We start from the raw sequence: 20838 nt of genomic DNA, 5'->3' as shown, positions 1-20838 counted from the left end.
AGAAACATTTAAGCATCCAGGTTTGGGGAATGAAGAAGCATAATGAAGCAAGATTATCACATGTGTTGGCAGTACATCTTTCTTCTGTCGTCAAATAATTCTTTCTTGCTGACAATTTTTTCTCTCATTACAGTTACATGAACTTTGGTAGGAAGGTCAGGAAAACTCTGGTAAAAGCAGAAGCATTAGTTTTAGCAAGTAAAGGCACAGTACTTCTGCCTGGTTCTTTTTTGGGGGGAAGGAAGGAAATCCAGACAACTAACCACAACTAAACAAACATCTAAATCACTATGAAAGTTAGGGAGAAGCAGAAAACTCATTTTCCAATTCACTCACACTGAACAATGTTTTTTTTATTATTATTATTCAGATAATAAACTCCTTACTCTCAGCAAACCAGACAGGCAAACACTTTTGAAACAGTGTGAACTGAATTTTAACTATAGATCTAACATGCACAACAGAGTCTACATGGTCTACATGTATAAGAGTGACTCCAAAGCAATATTAACAAAAAAAAAGGTTCCACTATTAAAAGCAGAAATTAGCGCATTATATTATTATGGCTTTGCTTTTCTAATTGTACAGTGATACAGAAGTAATTGCTGCTATGGACTGCACCAGAACTACATTTATGACTTCAGTACTCAGCAACACATAAAACAATCTATGACAGACACCGTTTTTACATTTTCTTTGTGGTAGCTTATTGATAATCCATTTGTAATTTTGGAAGAAGGGACAACAGTCCAAATATATATTTTTGCATGGAGGAGAAAAAAATCTTATTAGTCATTTAAGTTCACTAGTTTTGTGGATGACAAAGACAAGAGTTAAAAGCAATTTATTTTACAAGCATGTTATGAATAAACAATTCATTTTATTACAAAAATAAAAATGATATGTTTGATTTCAGGTGACACTAAAGTTAATCAATTCTGAATATTTTTTTCCAACAGGTAAAAGGAAGAAGCTTTATATTTTAGAAACAACATTGTTTTTCACAAACTATTGAATTCATGTTATTTACTCAATAATAAACTATTAGCAGAAAACCAGAATGTAATAAGGCCTAAAAAAGAAGCCTTGCAGAGTACATTGTCTTAAGTGTATTCACTCACTGCCCTCTCCCCTAGACACAAGCAATCGTGCAATACAGCTACCACTAGGAGAGGGCATGCGAGCAACTGCCACGTTCCAGTGATTTGGGATTGGGTTTGTTTTGGAATTTTTGTTGTTGGTTTGGTTTGGTTTTTAATTTTTTTTTTTTTTGAAATTCTCTGTCAGTCATTCTGCCCAAATTTCTAGAGAATCCAGATATGATACTAACTGGCATACATGAAACAAAACAAAAAAAAGACCAAATACTTCATACACAGAAACTACAAGAAGTGCCTTAGGCATATAGAAATATCTTTATTAACATTACGATTTGGCCAGGAACTAAAATGAATACCGTTACTTTTCAAAGCACTTTTTTTTTTTTTAATAATATTAATCTCAGTGGTTAGAATCAGTTTAAAATTTTGGTTCTATATGTACAATTAATCAGTTAAAAAAAATCTGCAAACTTTGCAACTAAAACCTCATAAAATACAGTCTAAATGACTTCCTAAACTCTGGTAAGAATAGAAACACAAAAGATTTAAGCTTGGGAGGATGAGATGGTGAGGATAGCTCCTAGATCCACAGTTTTACAGGGAGGGTGGAAGAGCAAATGCTCTTGTTAATCCCCAGCTAATCCCTCAAATATTTAACCTAAAAGTTTAGAGTACAGCTTGGGAATTTTTCGTCTGCAGTTGAGCTGAAAACAAGTTCTTCAATATACACATGTGCATATATATACACACGTTTTACACAAAGATTTTTTTTTTTATTTTAAAAAGTCTTTCAACAGCTTCCCCTGGTTGAAAATTGAGCACTCCTTCAGACTATTAAACCCACATGGACACATCTTTCCAAATACCCATCCCCACCACTTACATATTGCTTATAAGAGTAATTTTGGCCAACTGCCCCATGTTCCACATTTTTGAGGAAAAAAATGTTATTTCAACTGTTATATTAATTTTGAAAATAAAAATACATTTAGAGAGACAGTATCTTTCCAGTAATGCTAATATCATACAAAAATATCAGATTTATTGGATGCATTCATCAACACCGTAACATCAATTATGGTGCAGCACAAGGATGTCAAACACATGATGGGCACTTTAAATCTTCACACCAGATTCACTGACTCAGAATGAAAGTGAAGAAATAGAGCACCTCTCTCTTCAGGCCAAGCCCGTTACAGAGAACAGAGCAAAGTCATATTCTTGCTGCAAACCAGACACAATCTCGGCCCAAAACTGGTTGGTATAGCCTAGAAGATGGAACATCACTCAATATTCACAGTGTATCTTCAGGTATTTCTTGGGACAATACCAGAGAGTTCTGTTACTTTCTCTTGCAGGTACTTCTGTGATTACTAGAATAACAGAAGACTGCTAACAGCAAGAAGAATCCATAATCATTTTCAGCTCATTTAGATTACACTGAAACCCATTTAGTAGCTGATCCAAATATGCTATTTTTACTCAAATTCATGCAAATATATGCAAAAGCATGTCCCCAAATTTTCCTAACTTAAGTAGTAGTCCTTGGTCATGAAGAACAAGACACCTTCACAAAGTGGTTTCATCCCATGTATAAATGTTTAACAAATTAAGAACTGCATTGTATGAACTTCTTTTCATTTCAGTCCAGTTATCGAGATACGTAATTACTATACTAACTTCTGCCAAACAATTATAATCTGAAACAAGAGTTGGTCTAGAACATTACACAGTATACAGATCCCAATGGTTCTCTCTCTGACTGAAGTATATCTTATTCTTTACACTTTTTACATAATTAAATTAATAAACGATTCAGAAAACTTCAGGACACTAGCCAGGTAGGCAAACCACACAGGCAAAGTGGTGAATTTGAGGCCATCAGTAGTTGATTCATGTGATTTTGTTCTTGAACACACACACACAGACACATACACAAAGAGAGACTGAGCTAAATAATCGACAACCTTCATACTATGAAGAAAGCATAAGCAAGGCAACAGCAATATTGACATGTGTCACACTTCCTCTCTAGTTCTATTACGTGTTTAAATGAACTTATCTGTGTGGGGTTTAGGCATTGTGAAGAACTTTAAGTCAGCAGTAATTGCCTGCTTTCTATCTATCATGTCTCAGTCTCCTAAAAGATACACAATCCTTATGTTTGTATAGTGCTAAGGAATTGGGAGAACTGGGGATATAGTTCCTAACATAGTTTCTCAACTACATAGCAAAGATAGAAGAACAAGAAAACCAAATTACTTTGAAAGATAAACACCTATTAATAGCAAAGCAACAGTTCAGGCTGATTTTCAGACACGCATCTCAACTTAATTGTCATTTTATGTATGACAACACACAAACTCCTTCGTGTACGTAACTCCTTGATTTCAAAACAGTTGTCACAGAGCACAGATTTTCACAAGTACTACATAGATATTTTATGCCATATACAACTAATAAAGTTCCTTTTTTAACAAAGAAAATTGCTACAAGTATACGTCAAAATGCTGTAACGGAAGAATTGAATAAACATCCTAGTTTCAACACCAAAAGTTATATCCGTAATAAGCAGAATCTTGCAAGTTGATATCCTTCAACTTCCAGCTCTTTTTTATGTATTGAACAGTAGATACAGAAAAGCTGTAAGAAACATCAGCTAAAAAGAGCAGGCCAACAAAAGCCTCCAAGACAGCCCTGTCACCACTGGCATGGTTCCTCTTTCAGCATCATGCAGGCAATAACAACACAGTCAGGAGAAAAAGCTCACCAATATGAGGATAATTTCAGGATCTTTATGGAGCTGCCAAAGCAACTTGGTGGCAAAGCCCAGAGTTAAGACATCAAAAGAAAACAAAAGCATACCAAAGGCCACACTTCTAAAGCCCATTTTATGCTGCAGACTTCTCATCATACAGTTTTTTTGCTGTTATTTAAGTAAATACATGAAGCAATGTTACGAAAATAAGGGCAGCTTGATTTTTATAGCATCTCCAAATTTGTGTCCTTAGTTAACAAATATATTCAGATGCAGTAAGCGTTTAAAATCACCGAATTCAACTCTTTCTTGGCTCATGACATGTAAGTTTAGCTGTCTAAGCTTACGCATGTAAACTAAGTTCAGTACCTAGAGAACAATGGCTGGCTCCAGAGGAGATGGAAAAAATCATTCTGTCCCAAGCTAGGTGAAACGAATTGTTCTCTGGAGATGCTTATCTCCCTCCACTGACTTCAGCAGGAGTCTAGATTACCAATTGTTATTAGAAACCAGCCTTTTAGGCAGCTAAACTTAACTGAGATGAATGTCTCCAAATAGTTATTTCACATTAATATGAAAAACAGTAAGCATTTTCATGGATAATAAAAAGCTGAAGCAAACTATCCATAAAACTATGTCACATATAATAAGAGATATAATCAAAAGTATTCCATAGCCCAACTTGAACATAAATAGTATAGGCTATATCTCTAGGATTCAGCTGGTTCCCAGACGGCACCCATTTTTTACAAGATGCAGCACAACACTCCATCATTTGCAAGGTATCTAGGAAACGTGATACTGATAACATAGTATATTTTGTCTTCCAAGCTTTGTTCAAAAGCTCATGATACATGTAAAATTCTGAAATATACTCATTCTACATTTATCTAATTCTTAATAAAATAAATATTCACTATTTTCTGTAAATGTCTGTATCTAACGTGTACCATGAGTCTGTGTGTTTAATTTGGCCAAATGAATAATACAGAAGATTAAGCTTGTATCAAATCAATCTTCATGGATTTATAATATTTTTTTTTTAAGAGTAATTACTACATCTGTTTCTTTTGTACTTCACCAGCTTGATAATGCATGGAAAATGAGACTTGTAAGAAAACAAAAATACCATATTAAATATTGTAATCAACTAGAAAAACAGATATATCATTGAACCTTAAGAAGAGTGTACTACATTTTCATGATGTAGAATGAAAATGCCCTGCTGTGTGAAAGTCCAAAACACACACTTATTCAGATCCTTGGACTCATACTCTCAAGACCACTTTAAATACATAAACGTATAGCAATAAGTAATATTATCCTTTAAAATGAAGGGGGGAAGCTCTGTTTCCATTCAAAAATAAAACCAGATGTAAACTGAAATTGAGGCAAAAATCAATAGCTCACACCACCAGATACCTACAAGAAACTATGGAGTATGCAATACAGGGATACAGTCAAAAAAAATGAGCTGTACTGAAAAGGCTTTATGCGCTTGCTTAGTGAACCATCAGGAAGTAGCACATATGTTCCACGTGATAAATTTACCAATTATTTTCTTATGCACCATAAGAAATAACATTCTTATGAACACATGCAGAACGGTTGATAGATACACAAACCCATAAAGAGGCATCAACTACTCCTATAAAAAGGATCATGTCTCACCCTTTGTTACAACTATAGCCAGGCAATAAACAATTGCCAAAAGGAGATGCCATCGCTACCCACGTTATTCTCAACAGGACCATGCACAAGTATTTCCCAAGCTGCTCTAACATTTCCCAATTTTTAGTTCCCTGGGTGAAATTTACTTCAACTTTTGAAGCTTCAGTCAGTGGGAACGAAGCCTGTATTCTAACATTTGTACTGTATACTCGTAGCTTTGGTAGTTCAGAAAACCAAATGTCTTGCATCTCAAAACTAAGAAATCACAAGTAGCTTAGCCACTTTCATTGCACTGTTGTCCATGGAAACAAAGCTCATCCTTAACATAACAGTGCAAAAGCATCCTATAGTTCTATTATCACCCTGATTCACTTAATGTAGTTATCCCATTAGTCTGTACTGGGGAGTTGCCCCCATAACTCCACTCCCACTCAGCAAGACTGCTCATTCTAGATTGTGGGTGAGGTATTGTTCCAACTGAAACAGACATTTATCAAGCCACTCATCCTGATCAAATAATGCTTTTTCAGTCTCAAAGGTAGGAAGCTTAATTAATATTCTCATCTGAAATGTATGGGGATGGAAGCTGGTGAGAGCAACTTGTCAGAGGAAGATATCCAGAAAAATCCACGCATCTCCACTATCATCCCCAACGTGTCTCCCTATCTCTCATTTTCAATCATGGCACTCCAATATAAGCACTAAGCAACATGTTTTCCAAACTCCCCTCAATTCCAAACCTTTTAAGGAACTTCTCAAATGTTACTTGGGTGAAAACATGTTCTTAATGTTCCATCATTGTCCTTCATTAGTACTCCGTAGGTATTAGGTATGAAGAATAAACCAACACTTGATATTTATAAGCACTAGACTGTCCTTTCAACACATTTCAAAAACAGTGAAATGCATTAACTTCCACAACTTATTTAATAATATCTGTAATTCATAAGAGAACATGATTTTTTTTTTTAATGTGCTTAATTTTAGCTAGTACACTTTGTCCCACAAATCAAAACCTTAAGACTTTTATGAAACAAAATGGTCTGGCTTTAATTTTACAGTATAATTTTTAAATAACTTTGAGGTGTTTGTGATCAAGACATTAAAAGAGCATGCTAGCTGGACTTGAGAAAACAATGCTATGTTGTTTAAAATTCAAATGACCAAAAACAGAGTACAAATACATACCTACGTCATATGCAAGAAAGTCAGCAGAAAAGCACTTCGCACCATTACTCAGGGAAGTATCATTATGAGTATTCCCACCAAAAATGAGCATAGCTCCATTGATTAAGACAGCTGAATGAAGATACCTTGCAAAACCACTCTCTTTCAAAATAGTCCTGCAAAGTATAAGAAAAAAGTAATATATATTAACATGCAAAAAACTATATATTCACACATACACCAAGAAAGTTTATAGATGGAAACATTCATGGATGGAAAAAATATATAATACAATGGAAATTAAAGCTATATTCAGTAAATATGATAAAATACATTCATTGTTTTTAATATTATTAATTCATTTATAATATATTTAGTATTCCTTTGAAAAAGAATTGCATTTAAAATCAGTGACAACCTCACTATAGTTTTCTTCGCATGTCTTTTGCTTTACCCTGTTTCTATAGCTCCTACCTTCTAATTTACATTAATTGCTATATACTAGGCTCTGTATTGATTGTCCAGCCCTGCAACTGTTTACAAATACTTGTCTTAGTGACTAAAGGCCTAAAGAGTTTGTACACTGTCTTGGAGGAAGACAAGGATTCTGCTCTCCATAGGGGCTATATTAGCAATCCCCACAGTTATTTCAGCTACTCAGTTTTCTACTTTAATCGTGCTGTCCCAGTCCTGGTTCCCCCATACAGATCTTTTCTATAGATTCCTTTCCATTTTTGCATATTGTTTGCTCCTACTGATATCAGTCACATTTTCCCCAAGATTCAACAGAAGTGTAATATGGATCGAGTTCGTTAATTCGAACACAATTTTCACTATTTGTAATAAAAGCATCACTGATGAGAGCAACCTTCAGAACTCTCCAACACATAACAACCTTATGCAAATCATGCATCTCAGCACACTTTACACTGAATTCCTAATTTATGCACATATGCGTGTATTTGCAAACATTAGTTCTGGTTAACTATATTAATGCCAAGTGTTGCATTTAGCTGCATGATGTTATAATGGCAATAGAAATACCCAGAAGTAAGTAGGTGCTTCCACAGTTTCAAGCCATTATCTAAGCTCAACACAACACTGCTCCCCATTACCAACTGCAACATTATGCAAATAATGCAAAGCCATGCAGGTATTACAAGCACTGTAATTCTTCATGATGTATTAGAAACAATGTTCACACTAGGAAACAACACACTGCCCCCCCCCCCATCTTAAGAAAAAAAGCTTACGTTTAATTAATATGGAGAAATGAAAACCCATGCACCACTGAATAAAACAAGCAACCAGACTTGACTGCCAAGACCATAGAACAACCTATGAACCTCAGCCACATCAGACAGAGGAGAGAAATAGAGACAGTGAGCACAAACAAATGCATGCATGAAAACAACAAAAAAAAAAGGGCATATGTGCATTTGAAATCAGTTGCGATACTATCTCTGCCTTGTGCACTGCCCCACCAGTGATGCATTCAGGCTCAGCTGCCTCAGCGAACATTTTGAATACTGACTATAAGCTCACTGATACAGGAAGCAAAGATTTCGTTCCTATGTAATAGTGTCTTTGTCCCATCCCCTCAACCAGTTTTCAGTCCCATAGTAGGACTTTCAGTGAAGGAATATTCATGGAACAAATACAACTTAAACTCTTTACGAGCTGTGCAGAATGCCACATTAGTGTAAGTATAGAAGCATTCATCATAAGTTATTAAAGTAATAATGAATAATAATATTCAAATAACTTATTTTATTGTTGAATAGACTTTCAAAGGATACAATATCGCTTTGATCCATGAATATAGTAAGAGTGTTAAAATTCTAGCGATTTAAAAATATATAAAAGTAACCAAAAAAATTTAATGCTTCCAGCTACCATGAACTAGTGGCATTCAAAATAGCCTCAGTGAAATCAAACCCACATATTTCTAACAGGCTGATCTGGGAGCAAGTCTTGTGTGCTTTAAGTTAAGTCATTAGCGCTCAAGGCAAACACTCAATTGCAAGACTACAATGTTCTAAGTAAGAGATCTTGATCTCAAGTCATCTTTAAGGTAAGAAATAAAAAAAAAAAAACTTAAGGTCAGCTTGCATATATAACACATATGGAGCATTCGCAAGTTAAAAGAAATTGATGGACAAGGAACTGAGAAAAATAAAAATGCCAGAAAATGAATCACTAGGTTCCCTATTCAGTCAAAGAATTTTTTCTCTTTTCCTTCAGATAATTTTGTGAAAAATAACTTTCCGTAGTTCTTGGAGTTCTCTACTTATTTACGTAACTTGTACATGAATGTGCATCAGCCGTACACTCATATCATGTGGTAGCAGCACATGTACTGTTTCTGCATAGTGGTTATGTCTGAATAGGACAATCTTTTCTTAATTTATATGCATATATTTAGAATATATGCAAAGCTTCCTCCCTACCGTTGCTTTGGTGTGTAGCTCCATTAATCCACTGGCTCAAAGCCTAATCCCTTGCTACAATTCTTTCATTTTGTTGCAGAGAACGTACTGTTCTGCAACATGCAAAGGACACGGAGGCTCCTACGTGACTTTTACTAGAAGCTTCCTTTATGCTTATGGGTTTTTATAGAGTGAGAAATAACTTAGTTTCCCCTATTACAAATCTGACTTACCATGTTCTAGTATTAACTTCATATTTGTAAAGATCATCGACCAATCCGTATTTATTACCAGGTAATGCTTTGTATCCACCATGGACATAAACAGATTTTGTCAGTTCATCATAGACGCTAGTATGGCCATATCCACCTTGTACAATTGCTCCTTTCGTTTCTGGTACAAGCCAAGAATTTGACCCTGGAAAAAATGTACAAAAGACATCGGTTTCAGGCTTACTATTACTAGAACACCACACTGGACATTCTAAGTATGCAGGATAATTTTCAGTCTAATTCTAAAACCAGCAATAACTAGTGACCCATTTTAAGTAATTTTACACCAACGTATCAAATATTTGCAATTGGATACTATTATTAGACTGCTATAAGCTATCCTTAATTAAATCACAAACACATGGTTGTTACAGGTACCAGGCAGCATCTCATACTCCCCCCAAATGCTCAGTTCAGCACACACACACACACACAAAAAAGAGATCAAATTTTTTGGAAAATATGAAACAAAAAGTTAAGATTCATTATCTTTTAACCATAATTTAGTCCCACCAGAGATGGCCCATGAGAATTAAGCACTCCAGCTGTATGAGGAACACCTGTACTCAGTTGTGAGGAAACCAGGTGGAGAAGCCTGGCAGTAATTGAACTGCTGTGATTTGTGAGCTCACAGAAACATTTAAAAGAAGTTAGCTGTAAGTGTACATGGATACAGACACTTTGCTGGGGAATTGTAAAACGACTAAGCCGAAATCAGTCTCTAACTACTGTTTATTAGTTATTTAACTGCAAATACTCACCTGCTGGAAACTCACAAAAGGATTTGATAGTAGCTTTTTAAACTGGCATTTAAGTCTACCTTTTACGTAACATCATTAATAATTGCAGAGACAACAAATAAAACCATTCACAAAAGCTGTTACAAGTGAAGACTAAAACACAATAGGAAAATATTTTGCTATAGCATTGAAAAAGGTAGAGAGATTGAATAACTTCTTGTTGCCTATGGCCCTGAAATCTTCTTCCCCCCACCACCTTGCCAGACGATGTTAGGAGCCACACAAAGAGCAAGCCAGGAGATAGGTATTCTTAAAGTAGCCAGCCTATTCAAAAGACCGTATGATAAAGAGGAAGCCAATTCTACACATGTAAAATGGAAAAAATAATTTGCTTACAGCCTCTTGAAGATTATGCCAGAAGAATACAAAATGTGGACAAGGACTTCCCAAATGGCATAGTCTTTTCCCAATTCTTAGCCTAAATTGGCTGCCTTTATAAAGTTACTTATCCAAGTGTAGCACACAACACCGTACATCCTGCTTCATTTAAATTCCTGTTTAAATTCCTTTTCAATTTTTATCTGATATTATGTAGGCAGTTTAAGATTACCTCTTTATCCTAAGTCTTCTGTTCAGTGAAAAGACTTGCAACTTTCCAGTTATTACAGTTGCTATACTACTTTCATTAAACAGTTTCCTGGCACTGCTTCTATAAGCAAGTTACATTTTTTCAGTAACAAAATAAAATTCTATGAAATGCAAGAGAGCACTTTTATTCCTAAATGCTTATATCAAATTATAAAGTATGGATTGAACTGGAAGATATGTGCTGATTTTTTCATGTATGTATAAATGAACATATTTGTGTAATACATTAGTTATACCTGATACCATACATTTACATTATTAATATGTACTGCAATGTAACTTCTATTTTATTCTAATCTCCATTTTGGATGTTATCAAGCTATTAAGAACTGCAATTCTGAACACAAATCAACAAATTTAAGCCAATAACACTGTATTTTACATACGTATTACCTTGTCAACAAGTAGGGTTACTTGAAACAATTTACATACGGAGGTTGGTGAGGAGTCAACCTGCTGATATACCTTCCTATCACCAATTCCATCCTTATTTTTTGATTTAAATACCAGTCCAAAAGATCAGCATATATGCTTTTCAGGGAAAAAAACTACTACTACACACTGTCAACATCATCATCAGTTTATTTACATAAAATAGTTTGCATTCACATCTGACTGGTTCACATAACACCTAGAACATTTTCACAGTAAAAATTGCATATTGAATACTCTCCGTGACTTGCACAGAAACATGAATAGCTGTTTCTTCCTGTATATTTAAAAAAAATGTTATGGATAACTAAGTTTGAGAAAGGTCCAGTGGCATCCTTCTGTCAAAAGGAGTATTACAGTTTCTGCTTCTTTCTAAAATTTAGTTGAACTGTCTGAACTTTCACTTTGAAAACTGCAAAGCAGATATGCAGGTTTGATCTCTTTTGTGCTTCTTCAGCATCTTGAATACTGAACCATTCAGTACAGAAAATAGTTTCTTAAACAATTCTGGCTGAATTTAAAGACATTGCTACGCAGCATACGATCTGATCTTTTTTTTTTTTTAAACTACTCATCAACATGGATCTTCACTTTTTTTTTTTAAACACAAACATCCAATCATCAAATGCATTTTCATAACCCTCCTCATACTCAAAACTCAAACACATCCCACTCTTTTGAACATTGGGTCAGTGGAAATGCTTGGTTGACCAAACTGATCATGCAAAATTCTGCAACCTCAACAGCCTGAAAATCCTCATTAGCCTAGAACTAGCAAGATTACTACTCCGATTCAATTTATACTTTAAATACAAAAGAAGCTGGTGTGTGTGTGTTAATTTCCCAGATATCAATTTTGTGCATCTAATGGACAGTGCAAAACTTATAATTTTTCAAAATCACATAAAAAGTAATTCCAGTAATAAGGGCTTCTAAATTTGATTTTTGATTTGAATCTTTATAATAAACATGACATTTCTCCATCAACATCTGGGGAATTTTCAAGAGATCTACCACACAGTTTCTCTTTCAATGCTCAGAGAAGTCATTACAATAACTTCAGATATTTAAATCTGTCAGACATTAAACAGATAGATATGGCTATGTGCTGAAAAAAGTGGCCAGAATATTGCAAAAAGAATTAAACTTTTATGTCGAGTTTTGTACAACCATTTCCAGGAATCTTATGAAGCAAAAGAATAAAGAATTTTCACGTACTATAGCTGGACATATGACTCCATTCCAAAATTTTGATGAACACAGTGAATGAAACTGGAGATCTAGAAGCAAGCACTTTAAACAAATCTGGCTACATATGAATAAAAACCAACAAAATTTAGTGCTGACAGTAGGAGGCGTAGTGCTGAAAGCAGAAGGAGGAGAGAGGAAGGAGAGAGGAAATGGGGGCCTTAACCTGGCCTCAGTAACATGCCAAGGTTTAGAACAAAGTTTTTGTTGTTGTTCTTTTTCCAAAAAAAAAAAAAAAGAAAAAATAAATGTTAAAAATAATGGCAAACTGGACAATCTAAATGTACCAAACCGGTTACATCATATTTAAAAAACAATTACCTACAAAAGAAAGCATAGGTGGTTTCAATAACTGGACTTCAGTAATGTCCTTATACAGCGCCACAACAATTAGTAACTAAGCCATTATAACAGAAGGTGACTTGGGCACCAGGGAAGAAGCAATGCACAACGTTCAGAGGTGCTGGAATTACTAACCAACCTTCTAAAGGATCAGAATTAGTGCATTTTACAGCACTCACAAATTTAAAATATGGTAATTGAAAAAAAAAATTAGACATCAATTCAAAAAAGCAGCAGAATGACATTCAGAATGAATTGATGATCTTGGCTATCAGAAAAGGAAAAAAAAAGATCAAAATTCAACAATACATTGAAGATATTGAGCACTGGAATTAATAACAGGAGCTTCTATGAAACTGAAGCTCATCAGTTGATGATGACAGAGAAGAATGGGTAGGTGCACTGCTTCATCAGAGAAAGTCTATGAGCCATTAATGGCTTTCTAAAGGTAGCAGTACAAATGTCACTTTACCACATACCAAGTGAGGTGTTCCCAATAAAGCAAGACTAAGGTTACTTAGCCAGGCATTGGTGAAATCGCACTTAGAATATCCCACAGGCTTTTCTAATCATCCACGTTCAAGAAAGGTGAACTCCTTGTGCAAAGGCTGCAGAGATGAACTATTAGAATGAGAGAGGAATAGATGATATTGCCTTAATTAGGCTAGCAAAAACGAGGATTGGTATCCATAAATATTATTCAAAGGGCATTCCAGGAAGAGAGATGAGCTGCTTACATTAAGCAATATATCATCCAGAAAACAAACGAACGTAAACCAGCCATTGATAAAAGCTTGGCTATGATTTAGATGATATGCAGTGTCTAAAATTTTAAGCCCTGAAATAATTTTCCAGTAATGTTGTGAACAAAACCCAAACTGTTTAAGATTAATCCTCATCTATTTTATAGGGAGTTATAAAAAGTGGTGTTTACATTAAAAAGCACTGGTTTTGATGGCCAAGGTGATACGTTCCAGCCTTTTACTCAGAGCAAATTAATCACACCCAAAGATGTAACACCATTCCATCAAAGAATGCAAATCCAGAGAACTTCAAAACAAAAACTAATTCTTTCTTAATGCTTTCCTTTTTTTTTCTAGTTATTTTTTCATATAAGACTAGTTAGAGTGTTCACATTCAAAAAAAAAAAGCAAATTTGAGCAATAATCATTTTATCATTTAAAAACAAATAACTGAAATAGTATTTGAGGATAACTAAAGGTGCTTCTAAACAGATGTTTAGAAGAAGTTATTTGCAGTAGTATATCTAGCAGAAGTCAAAGCAAAGGTAGATACATTGGCCTGACTCATCCTTAACACATTAAAACCGTTGAACAGATTAAGTAAAAAGCACAAGATTTCCAAGAAGCTATTCAGTGTCCCATCTTCATTTAATTACAGTGACAATAAACTATAAAATTTTTCCTTGCAATTAAGCAGTTCATGCTAACTTACTAAAAATAGGAAGTACACATTACATCATAGGGCCATTTCTTTTAACTTCAAAGAAATATTTTTAAATCAAAAGCAACCTAAAACCTACTTCTAAAGTCATAAAAAAAATAGCCTAAAAACTGGAGCGATATGTTGCTGATCCAAACAAATTTCTATCTTCTAAAGAATAAAATAAAAATCACAGTAGGTTATTCGGAGGTTTCATAATGTATAAGGAGCTTTTATAAACTGTAGTTAAAACAAAACACCATTGAGATTCACCTTGAGACTCACACTGTAATTCTCAGAAGGTTTATGAGGTATTGCTAACCTAAAGAGAAATAAATTTCCCTAGGGAGTAACCCAGAAAAGCTTTATGGTTCAAGTTCGTAAAATCAGTCACATAATTCCCATACTGAGATTTATGGTTTCCTCAAAAGTCCCAACTCCAGTCACAGCAAAAAAGGACAACAGGAAGCTCCTTTGTTACTGCAATAACCATCATACCCTTAGAGTAGTAATTAATTCCTGTGCATTCACATGGTTAAAGTCTAGCTGCAAACCATGTCTGATTTTTACAAGACTTAGTTGACTTGGATAGAAATTACTTTCTTTACTAACATGACACACATGAGAAAAATTTTGAGACTATGCATGCATACAATTTACATGCCTTGTTAATAGAACCGCATACCTATGGGAAAAGCTAAAAAAGTTCTGTGTGTTTCTTGACTCAAAGCCTGTGGAAATCAGGGTCACAGTAACTAAAGAAGGCTTTAGCAACACAATTCCATATATTAAGATTATGAAAGTTCATTAACAAGACTGGATCACTAGCAGTTTCATTTCCTATGAATCAAAGAGAAAATTTTGCACAATGCCTCCTTTCAGTAGGCAACTGGTAAAAGCTTTAAAAATACTCTTCATTAAAATTAAAAGCCATGGCTAATAGCATTTAGAAAGAATAAAACAGTACATTTTGAAATGTTAATGCAACGTATTTTTGAAAGGAAAACAAAAAGGGACTAATTTTTCTTTCTATAATATCAGAAGAGCTTTATTCTAAGAAGTTTTCTTTCCAATTCAGGTGGGTTCACAGCAGTACTTATATCATTTCCCATACCTTTTACATTTGGATTCTGAGCTGCTGAATTCCCTAGAAACTTGTCATTCGTAGTCCAAACCGCTATCTGGAATTTCACAGTTAAAAATGATCCTACAACTGCACAGTTGTGGATAAATGCTGCAGCTGACAGAATTCAGGAAAGTTTACCACAAAATTCATTTGTGGGTTTTAGGACAAGGGAGACAATGAGGTAAAATGAAACTGCAATAATTTGGCTTGGTTTTTTGTGTGTGTGTGTATTTTGTGTTGTTTTAAATATATGCGTTTTTGCAGTCTGTTTTACTAATCCTCCACCAACAGAGCTATTTTAAAACTTATTCAACAAGTTGTATATTTCAACCATAAGGACAGCAATAAAATATCCCAGACAGAGAAACTTTTACATTGCAAAGTGAATCACATATTCCTCAACCTTCTTATTTTCCTTCCATTATTAAACTATCTACAATAAGTAAGAACAATATTGGTATTTCTTCTACACACTAAATAATAAACATATGGAGAAGCAAATTATCCAAAGTTCAAGTATGCACTAAACTGAATGAGCATGCAGAAAACTAGAAATTGTTCTTTGTTGTTGTTCTTCCTTAACAAGTCTTCAAGAAAAGGCCTCCTCTCTGATAGTTTAAAAACAAACTACAACAACAAAACAACAACAACAAAATCCTTTCAAAACTTTTTTCAAAAAAGCTGGCCTTTGATACTTAATAAACCTTAAAATACTGTTGTGTAACATCATTGTTAAGATGAGAGATTTTTAGTAGGTTCATGGAGCTTAACCAAATTTTTCTACAGGGAAAAAACACATTATTGTGCTTTTCCTTTTATTCCCATTCTCTTTCTTCAATATCACTACAAACTTTCAACGCTACCATCAAAGTTAATTCTAGGAAACATAAGAACCCTCTAAGTTTTGAAGGTACTTCCCCATCCCATAAATCTGCTCGAACAGGGTCTGCACAGGTGTACACACACATACAAATGCAAGCAAGTAAATAGAAACTACTTGAAAGGCATTTTTTATGCCTTAATATAAAAATATTACTTTGAAATTTTGTATGTTTGCATGCCGTTATTGCTTAAATAACTGTAAGAGCCTCGGATCAATTCTACAGAAAACAAGGACTGAAAAAAGACATCATTATTTGATTTACTGAGTATATAAATATTCCTAAAGATGCATTAAGAAGGTTTATTTTCAAGATCATGCTATTAAAAGTATATCTTAGAAGTATCACGTATAAGATAAAATGTCTTGGTCTATTTAATTCTAACATTTTTAGATCACCCATAAGAAAAGCTTGCTATGGTGCAAGGGGAATTCCAGACAGACATGATGGTTATTTACAAATATTGGTCTTAATTTTCTTTTATTTCTTCTAGTCGCAACAAGTATACACTTCAGAGAAAAGCCTACACATAAGGATAAACTATGTTATTATGTTTTGAAAATACACGTGAATATATTACAGCAACATTAATCTAAGAATCTTCAAATTTAGTTAATTCTTTCAGTAACTACTCTTCATTGTATTCTGTTTTGCCCTTGGGTTTTCACTCCATTCACCCTTTTTTACTCAACTATGTAGTAAAAACATTAAGCATATTGGTAAATAGAGTAAGTTCCATCAGAACATTAACAACTATTTGGAATTTTTTGTTTCAGCCTTTACCCCCTTTAGAGTACCACAGCCATGTACAGAATAACAAATCGCCAAAGCTATTATACTCCAAAGACGTACGAATACTGCTGGCTAACAATAAATCTGATCTACATAGTTAGAAAAAATATGAGATTTTATTCATATTGCCAAATATATATTTTCCTTTGTGAAAAGGGGAAGCGTACTTAAGCTAAAAAATATTTGAAAGTGACTTACTGATGTAGTATTCTTGCACAATGCTTGTATAACCATATATGGCAGAATACCCAAAAATGATAATCATAACCACATCTCTGCTGTCCAGCTCTACTATGTGTGCTGAATGACCTTCCACAGCATACTGTTGGCCATGTACAAGTACTGCAGGAGTTCTGATACTCCACGTTTGACTGTGTATGTTGAAAATCCACAGCTCATCAGTGACGTTGCCATTATTTGTTTCAATTTTGCCTCCATACATGTAGATGTCCTCCTGTAAAAATTGGGAGAGAGCAGTTAATGGATTATAGTAAGGTAACATCTGAACTGCATACTTCTGTGCTGCCTAATACTTCATAACTGAACAATCTGATTTAAATCTTCACATTTAGCTGATACTACATTAAACAGCTCAATATCAGACACTAGTCCCAGACAACAATATTTAAGCTAAATCAACAGTGATAAGGAGAACGTTTCACTGAAGAATAAACCCAGCCATGAAAATGACACCAAAATGAATCTCAGCTGGATTACTTCAAGCAGAAAAGCTTTAATTACATGACTCTAATTCATACTGCAGCTATTAAAAAATAAAAAATAAACAAACAGAAGGGTTTATACTGTTTTCTTAAGGAATAGCTCACAGAACTAAAATGTGATTTACCATACACTCAATCTATGGGAATTTAATTTGGCATATACACAAGGGAGAACATTTTATCTTAATAACAACATAAATTAAGTCCTCAGAAACTTCACAATCATTCACAAATGAGCCCAAAGAAAAGGGACCATGTCTGTACAGCACCCCCTTGGGCACATTTGCTAAAAATCATATCCCAATGGGAGAGTTAGTTGAGTACTAAAGGGATGCAAAACAGCATGGTCTTCATGAACCACATATCAAAACAGATGGCATTGCTGTTTGAGATAAATGAGTGATTTACTTAAAAATTGACTTGAAACCGATTCTACTATATCTCTAATTTCATCTAGAGTAGCAAATCAAGGCATATAAGTCACAGAATGAATTTCAGTTTGTTGGCTTCACTGACTGGCTCACTGTTGAAGGACAGTTTATCCCAGGTAGAAAAATACTGCCTCTGGTTCTGAGAATGACGGTTAGTCTTTGCTAGGACATGGCAAGTCCACATGCCGTCTGCATCTAATCTATGTGGTGTTTGGGCAGTTGTCTCTTGCATACTGCAGTATAACAAATACTCAGGTTTAACTCAAATTCAATCTTACTTGCTTAAGAAAAACAAACAAAAAAAAAAATCAAAACTGCAGGCACAGTTAACTACTGGGCCACAGGAAAAAAAAAAAAAAAACACATAAGAAGCTTGAATGAACCATGGGGAAAATTCAGTCTTATTTTAAAAGGAGCTGAAGGGATCTAAGTAGAAATGTAAACTGAGCATTACCGTCTTCATACACTTCAAGAAAGATGAACTCAAACTGACAGAAAAGTAAAAAATAAATGATCAGTAGATTAACATTCTATTTAGACTGGTAAAACACAGGCTTGAGGTGGTTAGGATGTTGTCTGTATACCTAGTGGATAGTAAACAACATAGAATCAATCAACAGATGAAAAACTTCCCCACTCCTGAGAGAGATTAGTCAGTTAACAAACAATTAAACTGCCTGACCTGTCTTTAAGAGCACACTTAAAATTTCTGCAATTTTTAACTATTCTTTCATTTGCTGTAGGTAAACATTTCTTGATTTGGAAGTTAAAATTGCTCCTACACAACGATACTCTGCATTAGAGATTAGTCAGGACTTGGCTTTGAACAAAAGACATTTACATCCTCCAGTATGACTTTACCTTAGGATTAGGTATATATATCTGAAATCATTTTTTTCCCTATGAGATAAAACAATATTTCAAAGAACTTGGGTAAAGACCCAGGAAACCTGTGAGGAGGCACTGACTGCACACACATCCAAAAGAATTGTTTTTGTGGGATGTAAACACTGGAGGAATCTACAGATGTCAAAGAAGCAAGACAGACTAAGTTAAAAATTCAGAAAAAAATATTAAATAGAATTTCTGAGATACATGTTTATACGTATATGTATAATTTAACTTATTTCCAAAGCAAGAGAAGAAAATATTCCTCTTAGATTTTTCTGGGACTTCTTCCATTTCTTCCACTTACTGTTGCTCTTACAAGCTCCTCATGAAGAGATTCCCTAAAAAGCCTAGCGGAAAGGAAGATACAATATGAAAACCTGACAGCAAATTTCTCAAGAATCAAATCAGCTGACATGATCCTAGATTTAAGTTCCTTGAGAAATAAACTGGCAGGTGCTTACAAAAATAAAAGTGAAAAAAATTGAAAATTGTTGTCCAGATCCCAGTATTTCCATTTAATTTTCTTGAATGTGCCAGTCACAGGAAGAGCTGAGATCAGAGATTCACCTTTTCCCCTTTAAAATTTATTTCTGAGAATAATCAAAAAACTTTGTCCTGCTATCATTATTTTTACTGCTGACACACAAAATCATAATAAGAGATACTTTTAATAAGTGCGTTGTTACACCTATGCCACTATCAAAAATCTCGATGCTCTAAAAGAACAAATCCCAAAAAACCTGCCAAGACTTTTTTCACAATACCACAGTAACAATGTTTATACCATAATAGTTATTGCTATCATGGGTAAGGAATGAAGACTTGCTTTGAACGCTGTTCTGGCAATACCTGTCTGCTAGGCTATATTTTAGCTCATCCTACTATTTCTTAAGAAGTCTTCTTCTAGATCTTTGTCCTGTAACACAGAGCCTTACTTTGAAAGATGCTCTCAAATATCAGTTACTATTAATTAGAAAGATGGAGTAGAGTATGTCAAGAAAAATCTAACACTCAAATTTCATGAAGGAAGGCAACATCCACAGGAACTGCTCCCCATAAGTCTTATGAATGTTTTTGGACAACCACAGTAACCAAAATAGATGGCAAACAAAAGTATTTATATCATTTTAGACTCCTGACAGCCTCAGTTTTCTTGAATAGCAGGGTGTTTTCTAGAAGAAGTGTGCTACAGCACAACTATTGGTCCAAAAGTCTTCTACTGATGAGTTGACCCAATATTCCATGATACATGATGCAGAATCTTTTTTCTTCTTCTTCCCTGGGCCACACACCATTCACCATCCAACTCCCTTTTATTTTATTTTTTTCTTTAAACACAGATTAGCTGTAACTGGATAACCAATCCACCAACTTTTTCATCAGAACCAAATACAAATACACATTAAGAGCATTAAAAGTTGCTTTAAATAGATATCTTACTGAGGGTAAGTGATAAGAAGAATTCCTGGTAAAGATGAAAATAAACTCCAGTGGACGATTGTTCTGAAGTGGGAAGTGTAAGAAAAGGTAAGCAAAATCAGGATGCAATTTCTGTTTCAGTGAAGCTTAAGTTTTATCTGTAGACTTCTAAAACATCAACTTCTTGACGTGTTCTGACCCTACACGAATGAGTAACGTCAAGGCAGCTGCAAATTTCTAGAGCATGATAGAAACATTAACACACAGAACATAACCACCCCTTTCCTTTCTGAGGCAAAACACTTAGTGTCTCAACATTTGACTCA

General features: G+C 34.5%; 1 protein-coding gene across 27 annotated transcripts in view; it reads right to left on the bottom strand.

Moving 5' to 3' along the window:
- The window catches only part of ATRNL1 (attractin like 1), a 519237-nt gene that overhangs the window by 402115 nt on the left and 96284 nt on the right, over positions 1-20838 (bottom strand). For 25 of the 27 annotated variants that reach the window (XR_013952819.1, XM_080597609.1, XM_080597608.1 and 22 more), the window contains 3 exons: positions 17248-17503; positions 9359-9542; positions 6718-6872 (listed from right to left, as the gene is read on the bottom strand). Coding sequence is in view for 26 of the 27 variants with exons in the window: in XM_080597609.1 (XP_080453735.1) it covers positions 6718-6872; positions 9359-9542; positions 17248-17503 (595 nt within the window). In the remaining variant the exon portion in view is untranslated. Of the gene's footprint in view, positions 1-1228; positions 2474-6717; positions 6873-9358; positions 9543-17247; positions 17504-20838 lie in introns of those variants that run through there. The other 2 variants (XM_080597601.1, XM_080597602.1) reach the window with 2 other exon arrangements.

The sequence above is a fragment of the Anser brachyrhynchus genome, assembly GCF_964034855.1.
Source record: "Anser brachyrhynchus genome assembly, chromosome: 6".
Taxonomy (NCBI): domain Eukaryota; kingdom Metazoa; phylum Chordata; class Aves; order Anseriformes; family Anatidae; genus Anser; species Anser brachyrhynchus.
This window is presented reverse-complemented; position numbering and strand designations above follow the sequence as displayed.